At 40.4% G+C, this 17,646-nt stretch overlaps 1 protein-coding gene across 6 annotated transcripts in view; it reads right to left on the bottom strand.

Moving 5' to 3' along the window:
* Positions 1-9,634: 9,634 nt before the first annotated feature.
* BANK1 (B cell scaffold protein with ankyrin repeats 1) overlaps positions 9,635-17,646 on the bottom strand; it is a 167,027-nt gene continuing 159,015 nt past the window's right edge. For all 6 annotated transcript variants that reach the window (XM_056349050.1, XM_056349059.1, XM_056349068.1 and 3 more), the window contains 2 exons: positions 13,203-13,252; positions 9,635-10,232 (listed from right to left, as the gene is read on the bottom strand). In XM_056349050.1, coding sequence (XP_056205025.1) covers positions 13,242-13,252 — 11 coding nt within the window. In that variant the 3' untranslated portion in view covers positions 9,635-10,232; positions 13,203-13,241. The remainder of the gene's footprint in view (positions 10,233-13,202; positions 13,253-17,646) is intronic.

Here is a 17,646-nt window from a genome sequence, read left to right as displayed (position 1 = left end):
TATATGTGGGCGAGTGGCTGAGGGAGCATGAATGAATGATTGAACAGAGGTAAACGCAACAAAAGATGTGGGTGGAAAGAGAAGGATTGAAATTGGCTCACCCACCACTTTAATACATTTTTTACAATGATGTATACAAGTGAGAAAAGGGTGAAGGGGTCTTTACTCCCCCAGCTGTTTGAATTCAATGTGGTTTTGTTTTGGGCATATTTTTGTTTCTATGCTCTCTTTAGGAAGAGGGAAAATGCCCTGGATGCCAGTGTTCTTACAGCATGATATCCTGAATAAGTAAGCTGCAGCTCCTGTGGTGAGTGTAGGGAATCTTGCTTAACTTAATGCTCATGGAAAGCTGCTAGATAAGGAGAGCTTGGCTCTGTGAGACTGAGCAAGCAACTGACTGTGAGATTTTCTGATATCCTAACCCCCAAAGTGTTTAGCAGACAGATTAGGTCAGTGAAGCAGAACAGATATGCGGATGTTTCATTAGTTTGTTCAATTAGATGGTAACTGTGACCTGTTCAGGGGGGGCGGGGTGGGGGGGTGGGGGTGGAAGAACAATGTTTCTCACCACGGAGCTGGTTTCTGTCTGGGCTATGGCGTGGTTTGCCTGTAGCTGGCCTGCAGAAATTTAAGGGAGAATACAAAATAACTCAGTCTCTGTGTTGCTGCGTAAGGGTTAGCTGGTGTGCCATGGGGAAAAGCATGTCCTTTATGGCTGCCTGGGTAGGCAACCAAGCAGAAGAGGGTAAGAAGTATGTGGGTGAGATACCAGCTTTTCTTCCTCAAGTCATGTACCATGCTAAGGTGGGAGGGAATCGAGGGAGGAGGGGGCGCCAAGCTGAGCTGTTCATACAGCTGCAGTAAGCCTTTGAACAAGGTAGAACAGGAGAGGAACAAACATTATTGTCTGGCTTCCTTTGAGCTAGGGGACTTGCATGCTTTCCTGTAGTGTGTGACTTGCTCTAGTCCCATCTAATCTCATTAGCCTTGATTTCTTATGTTAATTTGGTATTCTGTGGGAAATGGTACAGTATCTCAAATACTTTCTGTCAAGTGCCTGTAAAAAAAAAGTGTCTTGTACTCTTGATTGTGGTTTGCTTTGTAACCTTAGAGTTGTTAACCTGTGAACGAAAATAGCCTCCTCCTCCCAATGGCAAGCAGTTTCTTTTCACCCTGTTGTTGGTGCCACAGAATATGCATGCATTCTTACACATGTAATTAATTCAATTCATGGGCCTCATCAGGAACACCATCACATTTTATTCCAATATTTTGCTGAAAGATAAGGGGGCTCCTTAAATTACTTTGGAGAAGTGGAGCTTGCTATAACCATACAAAATCTGGTCAGACTTTGTGGTCAAATCTCCTGCTTTTTCTTTAGTAGTACATTAAACACTTTAAATTACAAACTTTACGGTCTTGACTATCCATCTGGGTTATTTGATACAAGTCAGACATCTTTCATTCAAAGGTGAATTAGAGAGCAGTCGCTGTGAAATTAAGAATTTTGGGGTGATAATGACCATCCGGTCTGTATAACTGACCGATGGTATTGTGGTTGTGGTCATGACATTTGGAACCATCAAATCTCACCTCTGTTCTTTACTGAAAATAGGAAGCTATGCTTTTCTTGCCCTTTAAACATCAGAAATTTGTCAGTATATTTCAGTCTTCATCCAGTTAACCCTGGTCCTAAGTGGGGACTAATGACAGCTCAGTCACTGCTCTGGACGAGTTGGAAAGGGAAGACTTGGAGGGAATATCCCAGCACAAGGGATGTTTAAACACCAACTCCCATGCTGGGGTTAAGCCATCTTGTCTCATCTGGGAGGAGGAAGGGAGCCTGCTTTGCATCCACAGTATTATTTACTTACCTTGTTTTATAACATAGTACCACACCTGCTGTCCTGTTTCAAAATAGCTGATGCTTGGTGAGGTACGGATGGCAGGAGCAGCAGCGTAGCTTTCTCTAAGACTATTTTGGGAAGCTGACCCATGCTCTAAAGAGCTTGTTTTGCTGGAATCCTGATCTCAGCTTCGTTTTGCAAACAGTATGTGTTTTTACTCTGAAATGCCTCCAGTGTGCAGTTTTGTTTATCTTATGTGTTTGCAAGGCATATGATTAGACACAAATCTGACATCTAGTGTGTAAAATTGGCAAAAGAAATAGCTGTATTCAGATCAACAGTCAGAAACTGAATACCTTAAGTTGTTAATGACACTTCTGCAAAACAAAAAAAACCCATAAAAATTGAGGTAATGCATACTGCGTGATGGCAATCAAATTCAGTGTTCAAGCTCACTTAGCAGGAAATACTAAAAGAAAGCATGAAATTATCCAGAAAAGAAATAATCTTGCCTGTTAAGTTTTACAATGTATTTTCCCTCTGAGACCCCTTTTACAACATGTTTACATCTTGTAAACTTCTGTTTTAGGTGGGCAAGAGAAAATATGATGTCACAATGCCTAAATGGCAATGAAATTATCAGACCAGAGGAATGTTGCTGCCTCTTCCCTTCATTCTGCTGTAACTCCAGATGTCTAATTCTGAGAAATAAAAATACTACAGTCATTTTTCCTGCAGGAGATGGATTATGTTAGCGTGATATTTAGTCTGCTCTTCATAAACCACGGTGAGTCGGGTATGGTGTAAAGGCAACTTAAAACTCATTAGGTGGATCAAGGAGAGAAGGATTCTCTGTAGAGCTGGGGCAGAAGTTGCTCACCTGTTTTGCTCTCATCACTTGTTGGTCCATCGTGCTTGCTAAAGCACTCACACCACTGTTGGGCCTGATACATTAACTGATATTTAAACTATGGAAGAGGAGGGCTGTGGAAGTTGTGTAGGAGAAATTATGCACTGCAGTTAGTGGATTTCCCTGTAATACCTGTGTGCTATCTGTGTATTAACATCACTGCAAATGTTTCTAGTTTGTTAGGGCTGGAAAAGGTTTGTTTTTAATGGTGTTGATATTAATGAAGAAGCTTGCTTGGCTCTAAAGGGATTTAATTGATCAGTAGAGACAGCATCAGGAACTTATTACGTCCTGTGCTTATAGATTGACTGAATCCACCCTAAAATAGAAGACTAATGTAAGTTGTTAGCTCTGTTGGCTGTGATGGAGTTTTTGAGGACATACTTAAATGAAGGCTTCCCTCTTGCACTAATGGTGCAATTTATTTCTTGCCTAATCCTTTCCCATTCTCCATCTCCCTCACCAGAGCACTATGTGTCTCTCCATGCTGCCATTGTGCGCCGTGAGGCTAAAACTATGACTTGGGACAACGATAGCCCATGTGGGTGCTGTTTGGCAGCTAGGCAGCTGCTGGTGTTTGCTTCCATGGTTAGCAGCTGGCAGGGAATTGTTAGGCTAAGCTGCAGCTTACATTTGTGGCGTAACCACTGGTACTTACATGGCTCTTTTTTTCCTTTTTTTTTTTTTTTTTTTTTTCTCCAATCAGGCTTGAGTGCCCTGCCATCTATATTGCAATTTTATTCACAACAGTTCTGTGGCATAGGGGAATATGAAAGATGTCCTGAAGCATCACTGTGTGTGTAAATGGATTTTGATGCAAAAATACTGCATGCTGTACCCTAAACTTCCAGGTATTCACCTCCAGTAGTGGCATTTCCCAAACTCATTTGGGTGCCTGTGTTCCTTGGGTGTCTAGGATTGGAGCTGAACAGCCACCACATTTGGGTGAAAAAGTGTATAAAAGCCTACCAACGTGATAATCTGAGAGAGGTGCAGTTACTTACGTGCACTAATGCTGTTTGTTTGGTTACTTGCTGCTACCTTACAGTTCCCAGTTCTCGTCTTCTGAGTATGACAGAAAGCTCAGCTGTGGAGTGCCGCCCCGTATATTTATGTATGTGGGTCCTCATCTCCAGAGTGAGGCACGTGGTTTTTCCGGTAGTGTGAGTAAGCAGCAATGATGTGTGCAAGCCCATGCCTTGCAGGTAGAACTGTGTGTTGTAACCTCAAATACTAAAGAAAGCTTATCAAGTCTGCTTTGCAATCTCAGTTTAAGAAGGGAAAAGATGTTTCCAAAGGTGGTTTTTTTTCTTTATCTAGAAATATCTTTGTGTGAAAAGATTTCCAGTAACAGCACTTAATCTAGCAGAGCATGGTATTAGAAGAGTCAGAGAAGGGGGCTGAATAAGACAAAGCTCTGGTAGGAAAAAGTCTTCAGATAGTTGTTCCACCTGTGTCTTGCCTTGAAACGCGCTGGATCCAGGGTTACTTTCTGAAGAGCTGCTGTAACCCAGCCAAGCTGCATAGGTTAGCACCTCTGGGTGAAATGTTCTGGCCTGTCTTCTGCCAGGAGTGAAACCACAGGTTCATGAGTCATCTTAGCATTATGATTGATGAATACTGGCCGATTAAAAATACTGCTTTTTGCACATTTTTGTGGGTTTTTTTTTCTTTTTTTCCTTTTTTTTTTTTTTCTCCACTAGGCTACCTGCATTCTCTTGCATATGGCAACAGTAAACTACTGCTGGTACAAGTTTTTCACACGTGGTTTTATTTTTTTAGATAACTAATGGGGCTTAGATATCCCATGCGAGAAGTATTTTAGTCCCTTGCATCTGCAAATAATTGCAGCTAATACGTGTTTTTTTACTTTTGAACTCTGCACTGTGTACTGTATGAACCAGGGAGCATCCATGATAGACAATCCAAAAAATGGATTCTTCATCTATGTTGAACCCGTGCTGTCTGCACGTACAGGGTCTTTGCAGAAGTGAGCTGAGACCTGGGTACTTTATTTTTGGCAAGAGGCAGCTCATCCAAGCTTTTGGAATAACTGTTGAGAGCTAGCAATGATGTTGGTGTAGGTCTTCTGATTTCTTGTACTGGGAGTCTGGCATAAGCTGACTGTCCCTTCCCTGGGACCATTTTCTGTCTCCGTTAGACTCTTCTCCACTCTCTGGATACAGTTCTTCAGTTCAGTTACTGTGGCCCAGCGTGTCTAGAGTGGGATGAGACTGAGTATGTCCCTCCTCCTCGCTTGTTGATGGCTTGTCTTGGGGCCTGGTTTTGGAATGATACACTTCAGTGTTGCATTTCAGTAACGCTGATTTGTCAGGACAAATGTTGGTTACAGCAAACGAAGGAGATGAGCCATCAGCCTACATGCTCTTGCCTTCCCTTCATTATTAACACCCCCATGAGGAGTGTCAGGACAACTCTTGTCATTTTGCTCCGGCTCTTATTACAGTAGGGGTTTCCTACCAAGACTGAAATGTATCTTCAGTATCTCTTAGGTTCCTGCAAGGATTATAGCTTTTTTAATAAAATGAAGGCAGGACTTTAGGTTTATTCTCATTCTCGTATATATTGCACTGTTTCTGAAACGCTACAAGTATTTTTTCATAGGGTGAACATCCAGCAAGGCTACATCTGAACAGTGAGTCACCTGAGCAAAAAGTGGACAGTCTTTGAGCACTGATGACCCAGTGAAACCTCTCCTGTAGTGAGGCTCCTCCTGGCACATCAGCCAGGCTGTCTTAAGGGTCCTGACATGAGTTCTGACTTGCTGATAACTACAGTCACTGTGAATCTCTTTGTATTGTCTTCTTTCTCTTAGGTGTCACCGTGTTTAAAATATTTTTGAATGTCTTCTCGGTTGAGGTTTAATAGAATACACACTGGCAGCTGGAAGGGTAAGAGTGGTGTTACTTTGCTGATCAGTCAATTAGTGAATCTCCTAGCTTACAATGAAGATAATATTTTAGAGCTCCTACAACAGGGGTCTTGCGTCAGGTAGGCTTTCAGGCTCTTGTGATTTACTTAATCATGCACTGCTACACAGACACTTGCTGACATTTCCCGTTAGTAACACACATTTGGTTAGCAAAACTTCAGGACTTCCTTTGTGTCAGAATGTCTGCTTATAAACATGTCTGAAGTTTAGTGGCACACCTTGGGGAAATCCTGCAGCAGAAAACAGTGTGAATACCGAACATCCAAGGGGTGGGGACAGAAGCTTCTATTTTTTTGTAGAAGTATAATGATTTTACGTGTAGCTTGCACATAATTAACTATACTGAGATTTAGAAATTCCCTTTGGAGGAGGGGGAAAAAAAAAAGCATCCATCCCTTGGCTGTCTGCCTCAGAGCGTGGGTGGGTGGGTGGATAATTCTGTGTGTGTAAACAAAAAAACATGAACAAAAGCCCTGTTCTCAACTTGTTGCTTAGCTGCTGTGGAATTTCATATCATAGAAATTACATTGTCGTGGATTACATGCAATTTGTCAGAAAGATTTTGTACCCCAACAACAATTATCTGAGATACAGGACATAAAAGAAACTGAAAGGGTTTTGGTGGGGTGGGTTATTTTTTTGGTGTTCTACATTAAAATACCAGGAGTCAGAGGAGATAACTATTTGTGTCAAATCCACCCTCAGCTGAAGATCAGAGTAATAAAAGCAAGCAAATCTGTAACGTAGCAAAAGTATTTCTTCATTGAAGTGACACTGTGTTTTCCCCATTGATTTTTTTTTTTTTTTTTTTTTTTTTTTACATCCTTTTTAGACTGCTCTGCGCTCTGTAGAATAGTTGTACTTCTGTGACAGTGGCAAAAGTAGCTGTCCAGGTACAGGAACTTAAAATACTATAGATTTTTGTACCTCACAGATCAAGATTAAAGTTGTTTCAGTGACAGGTTTAGTGAGTTTAAATATTTACTGTTATTATACTTCTGTTGTGCAACAGTGAGACATTGTGTCTGTCAAACACTAGGTGCACTTACTGCCTGAAAGAATGACACAGCCTTAGAAAATTATGGGGAGATTTAAAAAGGAAAAAAAAAAGAGAATGTGTTGGCTGGGAGGGCTAGCCTGAAATTTGTGTCTTCAGTCGCTAAAGCTTGCTCATGAAAACTCCCTACTAACTGCCTCACTGATGAAAAACGTGAGGTGCCTCTGCCTGCCCTCTTGCCCTTCCTGTCCAAGGATTACTGAAGCTTTTTGCCTTTTACATCTCACTAACGTTGCTGGGGCTTGAATTCAGCCTTTAAAATTCTTAAATCCTGCTTGCTATTGTTATCCTGTAACAAGGCAACAGTTTCTTCTGTGCTTCAATTTTTAGCCAATGGGAATTCCCTGGTTGTATTCCCCGGTGGACTGGTGCTATGCCTGGACGCTGCTGAAATGTCTAACACTGGCGCTACTGTACTTGGTATGCTTGGAGCCGTGCTTGGCTGAACTAGCACAAGCAGAGAAGAAGAGTTGCTTTGTTATGGGTAATCCTAAATTACCCTGGGCTGCAAGTTGTGGAGTATCACAGAATGCATTATAGATGCAAATACGTGTACATACATAGACGGAGCATGGCTTCTAGTTTGTCTGTTTGGCACTGTTGCTATATTGTTACACTCTTCCCTAGGAAACCCATAGCTGTTCTTGATGCAACTTTCTGTGCTTTATTTTTGTACATTTCCTGTTTTGTTAAGTTTCTTACCTTGACCTCAACTCGCTGTGTTTCCCAGGTGCCCTCTCACTGGGACAACAGAGCTGCTGGGCCACTGCCTGTCCCGTGGCAGCATGGAGAGCACCTGGATCCTGCCCAGAGGTCTGTGAGGACTGACCACCCCCAAGAAAGGTCCCTTCATCTCTTTTGCTACAGAAAAAAGCAAAAAAAACTGCAGAAAAGCCACCAGGTACTGACATGAAGAAGCTTTTAATGATTTGTATTCTCTTTTCAGTTTATGTGGGCTCCTCAGGAAAGCTTGCCAGGGGATACATTGACTAGCTGGGTTTATAGGAATATAAATGTTATTTTTGGGGGAAGCAAGCCGAACCTCTTAAGGGAAAATAACAGCTTATACACATTTAGATTTCCAAGTAATTCTCCCTACTCCATTTCCACGTGGTCAGGTAAGTTTTAAAACATCACAGCTCCTCTCCTATAGAGCCTGAAAGTCTCATGTCCCTCAGTTCATAGACACTGACTATTTCCAGATCTGGGGAACAAATATACATTTCAAAGCTTTTGCTGTGGTTCAACTAGCTCAGGACAAGCCTTTGTATGGAATCCAAAGCTATGTTACCATGCTAATACAGCAGTCACTGATACTTAGGACTTTACAGCAACAAATCTGTGCTATTTGTGGGAGTGTTTCTAGAAGAAATGGGGGTTTTCCCCAGAGAACAGATCATTTCCTGAAAATGTTTAATTGACCCGTTGAAAATAGAAATGTAATTAGCCTAAAGCTATATGTGGAATTTAAACTTGCAAGATTCTGTCATTATTTTAAAATCCCAACACTGTCTTTTTGGCTTATTTCTATTTGTAACAGTTCTTGGCACAGTAATTTGTTGAAATTGAAAAAATAATATGACCCTGTGCCCTGGTTTCAGCTGGGATAGCGTTAATTTTCTTTTCAGTAGCTGGTACAATGCTGTGTTTTGGATTTGATGTGAGAATAATGTTGATAACATACTGATGTTTTTAGTATAAGCATTACTTAGCAACAACCAAGTCAAGGACTTTTTGGTTTCTCAAGCAAGAAGGCTGGAAAGGCACAAGAAAATGGGAGGGGACACAGCCAGGACAGCTGACCTGAACCAGTCAAAGGGTTTTCCACATTCCATACCCTATGACGTCACTCTGAGTATATAAACTGGGGGGAGTTGGCCAAGGTCTGCCCATCACTGCTCAGGGACTGGCTGGGCATCGGTCAGCAGGTAGTAAGCTCACATTTTTTGTCAAAATGACAAGTATTGTGCATTGCTTGGGTTTTTTTCCTTCTGGATTTCATTCCTCTTTCCTCTCTCTCTTTTAATTACAATTGTTATTTTTATAATATTTTATTTTAATTCAACTATTAAGCTGAATTATTATTATCTCAGCCCATGAGTTTTACCTTTTTCCTGGTTCTCCTCCCCATCCTGCTGGGTCAGGGATATGGGAGTGAGCAAATGGCTGCGTGGTACTTAATTGCTGGCTGGGGTTAAGCCACGACACCTTCAAGACTCTTAAGTCTGAACAGAAATCCACTCCCCTCTTCCAGATTTGGGTGTCACATTAACATGTGTTAAGGAGCCACGTTTATTTGTATTTGTTTCTGATTGTAAGTAGTTTTCAGTTTTTCCTAACTGAAGTTTAAGTGCAAGCATCTCTTAGTACATGCAAAGCAGAAATTCAACACTGAGAATTTGAGGGAACGCTTGCTACGAATAATTCAGGTTCATAAAGATGTCTGAGAATAATGCACAACTAAGAGTTTAGTAAAGATTAAGATCTATGTGAAGGCAGTTTTGGCCAACAGCATATTTACCTGCTTTTTAAGAAGGCTCGTGCAAAGCTAAAATAACGAGGGTGAGGAAAGTCAATTTAAGCTCTTACTTACCTGAAAGTTAAAAACTCCTCTTATACCCCCAGCAGGTGACACAGAGGTCTTTTTTTTGTGCATGAATTAGGGCAAGTTTTCTTGCATACTCCTGTTACTGTCACATGCTCACTTAAATTTTGGAGCATATAGCTGTGGGAATGGAGACCATTATACCCATTAACCATATCTACTACTTTAGTTTTGCTGTGTGAACGCAGTAGAGATTCTTTCAGTTTGGTCTGGATATCACTTACCTTAGGCGACTTACTAGACAAAACAATTTCCTTGTAAACCCAATTCTCGTAATCACTTTAATGCATTAGTAGATAATTAGTACACATAGTTTGACTTCAGAAATTAGCTTTGAGTACAATTATTTCAACTAGTGATGGAGTACAACTACTATTCCTAGGAAAGACAAATGTATATACAAAGTTTATAGAAAAATGTCTTAAAAAGTAAAACCTAAATTTTGTGTATTATAACTTCATAATCTTCATAACTTGTCACGATCTTCCTCTTTTGTGCATAAAATCTACTACTAAACAACTATCAAGCATTATGGAAAAATTGAAATGAGTTTAAAAATGATGAACCAAAACATGCAATATATCTTTATATAAAACCTCAGCTGTCATCTTGGGGAAAAAAACAAGACAAAGAAAAAAATCTGAAATTCAGTGCTGACTTTACCAGAAGTCTTATTAATTTGCTTTAGTGATACTGGATTCCGTCCAGAGTTGGCCCAGGTGAGATTCCAAGATGCTGAAGTGCAGCGATGATCGCACGCAGCCGCGCCACAGCAGCATGCGCTGGATGGAGCCTCAGGCTGTCAGGGCGCAGCCTGGAGACGCGTTGGATGCCAAGCAGAGGAAACGATGCACAGACGGCTGAAGAACCACTGTAAGAAATAATGAAAATGCCCATTATTCAGTAAGACTGGTCATGTTTGTTTAGAATAAGATCGAACACTGTATTTATTGAAACAAGTACGAAAGAATCAAAGCCACAGCCTCCTCCTTCAGGTCCACCAGCTGGATCTCAACTCTGTTATTCTTCTCCCCCCTTACGTAAGGGAAGTGTGATGATCTGTGGGTGGGCATGAGCAACATAACTAAGAACTTCGCCTTGGAGTTGGAGGCTCAATCATTTGGAGAGTCAGAGTATTAGCAATAGAATTGCAGTTTTTGAACGTTTTATCTGCAGGGTTTTTGTAATAATTAACCACTGAAAAATCTCCCTGCAATTGGTCATTAAAAAAACCAAACAGTGGTCTGTCTTCAGGCACACATTTTTTTTTTTTTTTAAATCAAGAAAGGTCCCATCCTCCTATGTGGTATGCACAGTATTGTTGTGTACATCACTGAACATATTTCATCACGTTTAGAATACTGAAGTCTTTTAATTAAAAAAAAGACATTCAGTTACTTTCTCATGATTTAGAATTTTGCCTTAAATACATGTTTTCCAGCGCATGTGGGTGAACGAACATTCCCTTTCCAACTGTTATTTTTCTGTTAATACGATCTCCTTGCAAGTGATGGAAAAGAGAGAGTGGAAAAAACCTCAACCTCCAAACCACCAAGTTTTTTTAATCTTGACAGGGCTGTTCTGCTGCTTTACAGCTGTGGCACATGTGCCTCTACATAAATTCTTTGCTTTTCGAAGACTAGTACGTTCAGTGTTATGGTATTGTAAGGCCTCTGAACCAATCTGAAGACAGAAGAGCAAGAAAGCTATGGTGAGGCCATACTTTGCAGAAGAGGAGAACCTTGGCATTTGGTGCGGATAATTCACAAACAGAACTGATTGAATGTTCTGTTCTGGATAAATTCTATTTTGCATGATCTCCCACGTCTAATTCACCTTCTCTCTCCCATGTAACAATTTTCTAAAAGTGACAGATCACCTATTCTGATCCCAGGGGTAATTCCCCACCTTGAATGATTCATCTCACTTCAGCAATCTGCAATTTGTAAGCACCTCTGCTGTTACCAAGTTTTTCATAATAGTTTTCTTCAGCTTCAGAGCTTTTAACATTCAAAGCTTTTTTACCCATTTAGTGTAGGTGACTTCAGCTCTACTCAAGGAAACAGCTCTTTTAGGAAAGCCCATGTAGGAGTGGAGCTGCCTATTGAACAAGGAGTGGTAATTTTTCATTTTCAGGTCACACCGTAAGACTAATTTTAGGTTCTTATGAGAACTTTGGAGGAGGGGGGCCTGAACAAGTGAGTTAGAGGCTGAGCAGCAGCAGGGAAGGTACCTATTGTTTTATGGTGTGGGCACTGAACTCCAGTGAGCAGGAGGGCAGCTGGGTCCAGAAATGAGATGTGGAAACACAGTTCTCACAAGCAGCTACTGCTCTTTCCTTTACATGGGAGAAGGGTGGCAGAAAAGACCTCACTGAATATTATCTGTTTTCAGTGCCTCAAAAATAATGCTGCAACAGTCTAAAATGTCATTCCGCCACTTGGAAAAGCTGGAGACACAAATTGAATCAAAGTAACTTAGCTAACAAAGCCTTTAAATAAAATTACCTTTGTCTTCAGGAATAAACTGCATCATTCTGTTACTGTGAACAAATATTACTTAATCCCTTTTATAACTCTAATAATGCAAAATTAAAAATGCTACTCATATCTAAAATGGTAAATTTTAATTTTGAAATTTTCAGGTCCTAAACTCATCTGAAGGAATGAAAACTGAAGAAGAAAATCTAACTTGGACTTTTGGAGCTGTTCAGCACAGACTGTTCTTGCAGAGATCAACAAACTGAAGAAATTCAGTGCCTAAGAAAACCAAGGGATTGGAAATTTGTTAAAGATCTCAAGGAAAAGATTTGCACATACATGACCAGAATGCAGACATCCTTGTCCTTATCCTTAAAATTTTAATAGCTGTCATCCTTCCATGCATAAAAAGGGTTGCATGACTCCTTCATTTTCAGCATAATTCATTTAGCAAAATGAGAAATTTTCCAGATCATTTTTTCAGTGTACCCTATCCTTAAAATGAAGGCAAGCTAATTCATGAGGTGATCTAAGTTCAGTTCCTGGTAAGTTTTTTTCTCAGCACAGGTGTTGAAAACTGAACTGATTAAAAAAACCAAAACACAAACCATAGAAAGCAACCACCAACCCCCCAAAAAACTCAATGAATGCTGTAAACCCAATTTATTTACTTTACCCTCCTAGCAGCAAGTCTAATGATCAGGCCTCATTGAAAGGTAGACATACAGTTCTAAAACTGCTATGAGATTACATGTAAGCACACAGGTACCAAAAACTAATTACCCCCCCCCCCCCAACTATTAAAGAACTCATTAGATGCCCAAAGCCAAGAAACTCACAGTCACTAACACAAGCATCAGAAAATTCTGCTGTTTGTCGAGACAATACCATCACCTGTTGGCTTTTGAGCACTTAAGTGACCATTGGTCTCTTGGTTAATCAGTATTTCTGGACACATGCTTGTATCTGTGCCTTTCAACCTGATTTTGATGTTCGGTACATTTGATACTGCATGTGTGATCAGTATGGAGGAATACAGCCTCTAGGTGCATAAGCTCAATGAATTGCAATAACTAACAGGAACTCTCGTCAACTGCATCGACAAGTCAGGCAAGTGTCTCGCTGCTTGCAAATCTGCCCTGCAGTAACAAGAATAGGTTGACACCTGATAAAAACCAAGTTCCAGTATAAGCCAGAATGACTTCGAGAATCGGACTGATGTGAAATCAGATTTCTGAGATGCACTTCCATTCTATTGTTACACAAATGCACTCTGACGGAAGGTACTTCCACAAGTGTTTTCCATGACAAATAACGTCTCTGTGCCTGTGTTCATATACTTGCTCTTACCTGTGTTAATTAGGCATCTGTTCCCCTTCTGTTGGGCTCCTAGTTGGAGACTAAAAAGAAATAGATGCAATTAATAAATAGTCATGTATATCAATGATAAATTAGGCCAGTGCGGAATGTCTTTCAAAGTTGATTAATTCTCAAAACACATACCTAGGATGAGTCACTTCTTACTTGTTTTACTTCAAATGTGAATATAACATGTGTCCCTGGGAGCAGGGGAGCAAGAGACATCCACAAAAACAGGCAGGTGTTGTGTAGGAGAATGACATGAGGTGCATTTTGTACAAATCTTATTTCTAACAGCCATCTTTACTGGTGGCAATTAGGAGAGGCGGAGGGTACATGGATATTCAGTTGTTTTGGTGAACTCCTCAGTCAAGAGTCTGACTGTGAGCTTGCCTCATGAAGACCTGATTTGGTGACGAATGGGCAGGAACCTAGCTTTTTGTTATTTTCTTGATTTTAAATTTAAGCATCATGTGAAGCTACAGAATACTTAAGAAACTGGAAATAAGCCAGGCTAAAGGTGCAGCTTCACAAGTCTAATGGACACTATTGTAAACTACCAACAAGTATTTTCCAGACTAGAGGCCCTGACTGAAATGCATACCGTTGAAGTCATGAAGAAGATAAATCTTCTGTGACTTCCTCACTCCCCACACATACAAAAGCTTGTATATGCTTCAGGATCCTGAGTTATTTCAACTTTGCTAACTGGGTTGAGTAAAGAAGTCTTGAGTTCCCATCGATCCAAATGTCAAAATTAGTGTCTTTGTTCTTCTTCCTATCAACCTATCAGAGATGATGGAAATTGGTTAATGTGCTCAAAATTAAGTGCTGCTGTTTTAGTTTTAAGGGAACTCTACTTAGACACTAACTGCAAGCTGGAGTGGCATCAACTGATGAATAAGCAATCTGTTAGCAGCCTGGACTAAAAACAAAGTGCTGATGAGGGTTGAGGAATGAAGCCAGACCTTTAGGATAGCAAACGTAATCAATAACCTGCCAGTTTGTGAAAGGTGCATAGAGCTCTTCTGAGTGGTTTTCTGGATGAAGCTGAGGAAGAGATTTGGTCTTTGGCAGATGGTTGAGCAAACTTAATTAAGCCAGAGCTGCTTTATTTTCACAGGCATCTACAAATCTGGAAGAAGAAATTCTGTGGAGGATGCCTCTACTGCAGTGGATGGCCTGGCTGTTTACAGTGCCGTACAGGAGCGGGTCAGTATGTCAGTATTGAGCAGCCTGTAGCAACAGACAGTAAAATTGTCCTTCTGGGATATGAAGGCCACTTCCAGTGTAAGTACCTACTGATTTTAACAGCTAAGAAATAAATGCTTTCAGTTGAGTTCCCTGTGGAAAAAACTTTTGACCTTTCCACAGCAGGCCACCTACCTTGCCAGTCTTGCCAAGGATCCCAAGACGGGAACAGATGCAAAGACCGAATTGCTCATTTGCCCCACAGGTATATTTGTCACCAGAGCAATACTAAGAATCTTACATGTTTCCTAAGATCTATATTAATTTTAAACTATTACGTTAAGTTGCTGGCACTGAAATACTACTACTACTATAATTTTAAAAAAGTCAAGCTTCACATTTGCTTAATGCAGTACTGGTCTTCTGAAGTCCATCTGAATCACAGTTGGTCTTCTGTGGCCTTTATCTTGCTTGTTACCTGGCAGTGCGCCTACTGCTCAGCTCTTGCTGCTACGCTAGAAGTGGAGAACAGTGTCAGCCATTCCTGGTTCTGAGGAGGACTCTTACGCTATACTGGCTGTATCCCTAAAGACAAAGTTCAAGGCTCTACAGATTGGCTATGAGGGGATAACTAACTACAAGCAATTCAAGCCACCTTACGTAGTTTCTGCAATCTTGCACTTAGTTTTAGATGCTGGATGACTAAATCTGTGGGATGTGGCACATAAGGTGCCATAATGTTAATTGCAATAGAAGGCAGATTTTGAAATCTCATTTTCAGAAACAGCTAAATGATATTCACATAGGTAATTCAAATGTCCAAAGGCGCAGATAGTTGTTGGTTTGGTTTTTTTTTTTTTTAAATAAAATCCTGTGCTAAAAAGTATGGACATGGAACGCATGTGAAAGCTGCATTGTCTTTTAAGACTGTAAAGGAAACTTGTCTAGCCATCCTCACATACATGTTGTCTAAGCTGCTGCCATTCATTCTGTTAGTGGACACGCACAAACCCAAGACTCTTAAGCATTGCCCATAACCTTAAGCGTAAGGTAAGGAATCAGTTACCACAGAGTCAGCTGAGCTCTAACTATTTGGGTGCTCATGTCTTGTGGGATGTCACAGCAGCAGCACGCATCCACCTTAGCGTGACAGCACAGCATCTTCCTGGGAGAGCAGCACACATCTGCCTCACTGGGGGCAAATTCTGGCTGTCCTGATTTGGAAATGTCGCCCAGAGGAGACCTATGGCTGAGGCTTTCAAATGCCAAGACATACCTCCTCAGTTCAACTGTTTCAATCCTGTTGTTCTTTCCATTCTTCCTTGTCTCCTGCTCTAGTATTTCACGGTTGGCAAGGTGCCTTTCCGGACAGTGTATGAGCCTCGCTTATAAATGAAGCTTCCCATAGGCAGTAGACTACTTCTAGTTCAGTACTTCGGTGGTGTCAGGAAAAATGCCAAGGAAAATCTTAAAATACCTTAAAATGTCTGTGCCACTCAGATTTCAAAATGGAGCTTTTGTCCCCAAATCACTTACGTATTTCCATTAAATTTTATTAAAGGTATTTTTTATTCGTTGTTGTTCTGTTGGCTATGTCTTGCTTCCTTTCTTGGAAAAGATATTATCAATGTCTATGGGCAAGGCCTTATGTATATTATATAGTAATGAGATACATCATTGTGCCTGTACTTTCTGCAAGTGAACATTCTACAAGCTTAGTCCTTATTTTAAGAAAAAATAAATAGGTTTTTGTAGATATTTCATTCTAAGAGTGACGGAACTTTTTCTTTGCAGTTAATTTTTTTGAGGGGTGTTACTCAGTCTGATATTAAACTGTTGCAAAATGAGACACGAATTTTGAGATAGCATCAGATGTTTTAATGGAAGACTGAACTGAGTGCCACTCTCGCTAATAACTTTCATTACAGTGGAAGCAAGATCAAACTTACCAAGAAACTAACAATTATGTTCCATACCAATTTATAGAAGTTCTTTTCTTTTCTCATTAAAATAAAATCAAATTCCTTTTCTAAAAGGCTTCTGACATGATTGAATCCTCAATCACTACTTCAAAACCCATCTATGAAAAAGGCTGTCTGAATCTTGATTTCAAACATGGAGTCTGAAGAGGGAGGTGCAGATTGAGAGTCTGTATAGGCATGTAAGAACTGGAATTCATTAAACAAATCTGAGACCTGCTAACATTCATGCATACTGCTTTATTAAATGGCATCTGGAATAAAGGGTCTCGAAAACAAATGCTCCCTGGCCTGCTTTCCTTAGGAACTATGAAAGAGAAAAGAATGTGATTATCATTTTTGTTCCAGGCAATTTATTTACGCCTGAGCTTAGGTATTGGTCTCCTGAGATTCTTCTTTACTCCTGCCACCAATATGCTCCCAGCTGTAGAGGGAGTTCCATATTTCAGAAGTTCTTATTTTCAAGAAATTAAAGCTTTGATAATAAAGTGCACCGTTGGACAAGACAGGGGTCTCCATAATGATTCTTCCCATTGTATTTCTGCAGAGTGAAGCTGCTGATTTATATGGATCGCAAGGATACAAGATAGTGTAACAGAGGGAAGAAAGGTTGGGATCAGAAGGGAACACAGTGACTGTTATCCGACTTACTGGATAATTTCCAAAATTTAAAATTCTGGTGTTGATACTACATTTCTGCTGGTATTATTCAATAACCAAACTCTGGAGGGAGCAGTCAGAGACAGGACTGATGTGGCCTTAGAAGAAAACCCTACAGACAAATACTTTCCAAGAATCACTCTCATGTCATCCTGAGCTTTGCCTTGCCCATAGAAAAGACTGCAGGAACAAATGCAGTGATCCCAGGCCCCCAGGTGCCAAGCACCTCGTGAAGGCTTATGGACTGTCACATGCTCAGGATGCTGCATCCTTACCAAATGTTGAAGATATTAAAGCTGAAATATATAGTATATAGTATATATATAGAAGTATAAAGTTTCTACTGCAACTCTGCTAGGGCCAGCAAGAATTTCCCTAAATTGCAGTATCTTGGAGATCCACATAAATATAACACTGTCTAACAGAATAATGAAAGCAGTACTGTGGATTATGTTTCTCTCTTGCAGTACAGAAATTACACATTTAGGCGATAATTTTAAATAGCAATACACAAATGGTACTAAGTCCAACGTGAAAAAGAAACTATTCCCCTTCCAAGAATGTGTATGTACTAGAAGTTTACAGAAATCACAGGCCTAAACTCA

The sequence above is a fragment of the Falco biarmicus genome, chromosome 1, assembly GCF_023638135.1.
Source record: "Falco biarmicus isolate bFalBia1 chromosome 1, bFalBia1.pri, whole genome shotgun sequence".
Classification (NCBI taxonomy): Eukaryota; Metazoa; Chordata; class Aves; order Falconiformes; family Falconidae; genus Falco; species Falco biarmicus.
This window is presented reverse-complemented; position numbering and strand designations above follow the sequence as displayed.